The 5,287-nt window shown below is 41.3% G+C and overlaps 1 protein-coding gene across 1 annotated transcript in view; it reads right to left on the bottom strand.

The window, feature by feature from the left end:
• Positions 1–2,387, bottom strand: part of fa2h (fatty acid 2-hydroxylase) — a 30,549-nt gene extending 28,162 nt beyond the window's left edge. The window contains exon 1 of the mRNA XM_018704091.2: positions 1,957–2,387. Within this exon, the coding sequence (XP_018559607.1) occupies positions 1,957–2,238 (282 nt within the window). The 5' untranslated portion in view covers positions 2,239–2,387. The remainder of the gene's footprint in view (positions 1–1,956) is intronic.
• Between the last annotated feature and the right edge of the window lie 2,900 nt (positions 2,388–5,287).

Genomic DNA, 5,287 nt, shown 5'->3' with positions numbered 1-5,287 from the left:
CCAACCAAAGTTCCATTAATTCTACAATATTTAACATAATGATGTTACCTCTGTAATTTACCTTTCTGTTCAGTGCAATCCAAGCAGAATTAAATTCCCTTTAAAGTCTCTGTATGACTGAAGGGCAATTTATCCTTTGACTGCACTGGTATTTGGTTGCTTGGTGAAATTCCATTTAAAGCCATCTGGCCAGTGATTAAAGAACATGTGGGTTAGGTTTGATATGCAGTTAGACAGAGGTGCCTAGGTGACTGGAGAAAGTGAGACGAAAAGGTGAGCACTGTTTGTTCCAGTCACACCTTGAGGACAAATTTCAATATTTCATTAACAACTGTAGTGTCCTGGTTTCACATCAAGGAGCTGGATGTCTAATTTCCTTAGTAGGGCTGGGTTATTAATCAGCACAATCACTTTTATCACTTTTCAGCAAAACCTTATGGTAATGTTGGTATCCCCTCATGTGTTCACCCTGTGCAAGACACTGACCTCAGTTCTGAAACATTTCAAAAAGGAAAATGTCTGATAAATTTAGCCTTTTGCAGTAGCTGGCATGATGATAGTGGCTAAGAAAGAAAAACGTCTCAAACTGTGAACAGCCTCTGTGAGAATGTGTGAAAATGCGTGTAGGCTAAAGCTACTCTGTCAAACTACATTTACAACATTAACAGACTGTTGAGCCCATACAAAAAATCCAAAAGTCCAAAATGTCTTATGTCTTATCAGTGACTGAAGCATGAGGCTCCAAACAAGATAAAAAAGAAGAGAAAATGCCTTTTGTCACTGCAATTGTGTGAACTTTGCGCACTGAGATGTAACCAACACCCAAGAAAGAACACACACTCACACATAAGAGTGGGCAAGCCATGTAAATGTTGACTCTGTCGGAAAGAGATTTATGCAAACTCTTTCTGTGTCTCTCTCCTCACACACAGAGAAACACAGAGATAGAGAGAGCTAAGTTGGGTGTGGATTCATCTAGCAACAAGTGATGGATTCAGTTTCCCTCAAATTTCTCCCCACACATACTGGGACAAGACAAACCAGTTTTTTGTCTCCTCTCTCTCTCTCTCTCTCTCTCTCACACACACACACACACACACACACACACACACACACTCCTCTTGAATCATTCATTAACTCCACTGACCCCTAAGGTCTACCCTATCACCTGCATGCCTTTCTCTGCTCTGCTCCTCCACCTCATAGAAATTACACAAGCCTGCCTGTGTCTTTTTCCACTTACTCCTCATTCCCTCCCCTACAATCAATACTGTCCAAGGGGATGAGTAGAGCAGGGAGTTCCTTCTCTCACTGCCTCACAGAAAACACCCAGTTATGTCAAGTGAGAGACAAATATTCACCTGTTCCTCAGGTGAAGTACAGTGAACCAACAGATCCCTATCGTCTTTCTCCTATCTAAAAACTACCAGCACAGTCAGTGTATCTGTATGTAGCCAATAAACACTTCCTAACTGGTTTACCCAAAATATGACTATTATTTAGCTCCCCAGGCACAGCTCAACAGTTCCCTCATATTTTAAAGAAATGCTGGTAGAGCTGTTGACATTTGAACACAGGTAGGCACGTGCAGTTGCTTGCCAAGTGACGTCTAGTGTAAAACATGCTAGAAATTTGCTGACAGAATAAAATCAGGTCTGAAAAATGTGTCATTTTGTTTGTCTTCATTATGGAAAACCTCTCTTATCCCAAAGAAGACCCAGCCCTGCCTGGAGGCCACTGTTCCTATACCTCTGGGGCCCGAGGGAAGAAAGATTCCAAAAATTATAAACCTTCAACTCAGATAGTGTTTAACAATAAGAAGTTCACTCAAAACATACACCTTGACGACTCTCTGTGGAGACCACAACAGGTTTTTCTTCTCTGATATCTTTCTCTTAACTTGTATGTGTGCTCTCAGGTCAGTGATGTAGGACTAGGTGTGGATTAGTTACCCACCTGTGCCTCCTCGGTACCGCTGTCTCTGTCCAACTCCCCGATGTAGTACTGCTCCATCCAGCGCCGGGCGTTCTCGGAGTGCCGGTGTGGGGGTCCTTTCATGTCTTGGCTCACGTCCTTGCCCGACCGGCGAAGTATCAGTGCTTCTCCACCCGGGTGCCTCTGCAAGAAGGCCGTCACATCATACACCCTGGTCCCCAACACAACCCAACAGGACTCCTTAGTGCAGTGGCAGGCCACCTCCCTCTCCGTGAAGAACCGGGGGGACGTGGACGGAGACATCCTGACAGTGGAGATGAGGAGCGTCCGCCTTCAACCAAAAACTGAATAAAGGAGGGGAGCAGAGAGACCTCCTCAGAGGGCCGTCGACCTGACTGTTGGACTGAGAGCTCAACTTGGCCGTTTACACCCAACGGCTCTAAAACTAAAAGTATCCAAGGGAGGACAGCGACTGGAGAGGCGGCGTCTGTGATGCGTTCACAAAACCGGAAAAGACCACGGGATACAAATAAGTGACTTTCACGGCAGCCTACAGATGTTTCACAATTTGAAACGCATGACAAAGTTGTCTCCCTGGAAGGTTTTTCTTGTTTTGTAAACCCGTGTTTTCTGATTTCCAGCATTACTGTTCATCTTAAAGCTAAGGAAAGACGAGTTTTACTTAAGGCTGCGAAGGATACCCGATTCCTACATGTTCCCTGAATGTAGCATTGCATCCAGACGCACCTGTTGATGTGAAAATAGTCGCGGGGCGATAGTGATGTTAGCTCCTTAATCTACAGTGCAGGGCAAACTGATGAAGCATATAACAATTTAGTTACACGTTCTAAACAAATACATATCTCTCATCGTGAATTATTCAAATAATCGTCAATTATAGACGTCAACTGAAGAGTAAACATTTGAAGCTGTCATGTAGTCTGTCATCACTTCCTGATCAATAAGATAAGGTCCATTACCATACACTGAGGCTTTTAACTTCGAAGCTACGTGTATTTAAATAAATGGAACTCTAACTCGTCGCACTTGACGTAGGCTAAAGCTGCCATCTGTGAAGCTTCTCAAGTCATGAGATAATACCAGAAATCTTTGTACGTCCTGCACTCAGGCAACTTCCTTGTTCGTATAGTCTCATCTCCAAAACTAAACTGTCCATGTGAGGAAAAAATGAAAAAGAAACATTTTGAAAATACTAGAGGAAATGTCTGTCTGGGTCTGTCTCCTCACAAAATAGAGGGTGTATTTTTGCTACGCGCCCCTCTCATCTTTATCTTCACCGAACAGAAGAACACAGCTGGTGACAACCGCTGCCTTCACGTAGTGTCGGAAATATTCCTTTCACAGGTAAATCTGTCTGAATGAATTTAAATTAAATATTAACTACAGATCTAACTGTGCATCTGGCCTGCCAACGACGTCCTGTTTCTGTTTGGTAACTAAATCATGTTATTTAAGACAAAATACCGTTGAAAGTGCAACGAATGACATTTATCTTTTGACAAAATCACGGAAGTCAGTTAGTAGGCTACTGAAAGCAGCGAGAGACCCAGCACTTGTCCACTAGCGCCGCCCTGCATGTTAAGGCGAATTAGCGATGTGCTGAAGATGGACAAAGTGATGCGAGTATTGATAATGTAAAGTAAAATAACTAAAAAAGGAAAAAAGAACTAACTAATTTATTTGGTTAGGGATGCCTACAGAAGGTACTCATTACGAACAATAACACACTGGTCAACTCTCACACAGTTAAACACATTTATGTCAGCATAAATTGCTGCCTGTCACAGTACCAAGGTGTCTTTTTAGATATCAATACATAAAGTCACCAAGATGTAAAAAATAAAATAAAATCCTATGGGCTCTAAGTGCCTCGTTCAGAGTCAACAAAAGAAGTGAGGAAGGGGCAGGCACCTAAACATTCACTGCCCTGACCAGATTGTCAACATCAGTCTGCAAGACTGATCATATTCATGCTGTCACCTCTCTGCAAACAACTGCAAAGCAGTAATACTTACACAAGCTCTCAGTACTGAACAGAATAAAACAAAATAGAATATATAGCACACAATACAAATGGATCCATTTAAATGATATGACTCACTACAGAAAAATAAAATAAATGAATATGTATAACAGTTTATTATCTTACAAGTGAAAACAAAACAATGCAATATTTCTTAACCAGTGTGAGGTAGAGTGGTGTGCAAAACAGCAGGGGGCAGAAAGGGACCACAGATGAGAGACAGAAGTAGAGAAGTGGTGAGACATGAAGTGAAACAAACCACATACGAGGTTTGGCTATTAAATAATGAGACTAATGCTGTAATACACTTTGAACATAGACATTGTTCATTGTCTTTCTCCTTCTACATCCTCCCTTCTCCATCAACACACCGCTGCATTCAGGTCTTCCACTGATCAAAGCAGTGCAGTAGGTCTTCTTTGGACAGTTGTCTCAGAGCCTCTGTCGTTCTTTTCTTAACTTCTGACACAGACTCAAAACGTGTTCCTTTGAGAAACTGCTTTACTGAGAGAGCAGTGTGAACTGGCACGTTGTCTTGATGAAGAATGAAACAATTTTCCCACAACTGTGGTTTCTCTCTTTGGACTTTTTCTCTTTTTATCAGTGGAGCCCTCTTCTGCTCTCATTCTTATACTGATACTGATACAACTGTTTGTTGAATGTTTTCAGAAGTTTTTGATGTTCATGGGCTCCCAGAACGTTCATCGTCTTGGACATCCTCTCTGCCTTCACTAAATCTTTTGTGCCATTCAAACGCACGTGCACATGACATGCAGTGTTCCCCATACACCTTGGTTAATGTGCGAAAAGATTCAGCTGCTGTTTTCTTCAATTTCACCAAAAAAAAAAATCTAATTAATGAGTTGCTCAACTTTTAAACTAATCATTTTGACACCTTTAGCAAAAACATGTGCACTTCAATCAGTAGCTAGCAGTGAACTAAAGACGTCACTAATACCCAACCTTTAATATACAACACTCAGTGTGACTGTGAACCACATGGTTTTTTCTTCATAAGCACAGTCTCATTATTTAATAGAGATACCTTGTATAATTAAAGAGAAAGGTTAGAGGTAATTCTCTGTTCATTTTGGATATGACAGTATATTAGAGAGAAGAAACAAGGGGGTGTATGTGTTATTACAAGTATTCTTTCACCCATAGACACAATTCCTTTTTTGTTGCATAGTTCAATATAAATGCATTGTCAATCTCCAATTTCTTGTAGGAAGTTATATGGGAAGTCAGTTATAGTATGCAATATTCTGAACAAAAATTAGACATTTATTGAAGCTGTATCACATGCAA

Source organism: Lates calcarifer, linkage group LG10 (genome assembly GCF_001640805.2).
Source record: "Lates calcarifer isolate ASB-BC8 linkage group LG10, TLL_Latcal_v3, whole genome shotgun sequence".
Lineage (NCBI taxonomy): Eukaryota > Metazoa > Chordata > Actinopteri > Centropomidae > Lates > Lates calcarifer.
The sequence above is the reverse complement of the archived record's forward strand: the minus strand, read 5'-3'. Positions and strand labels throughout refer to the sequence as shown.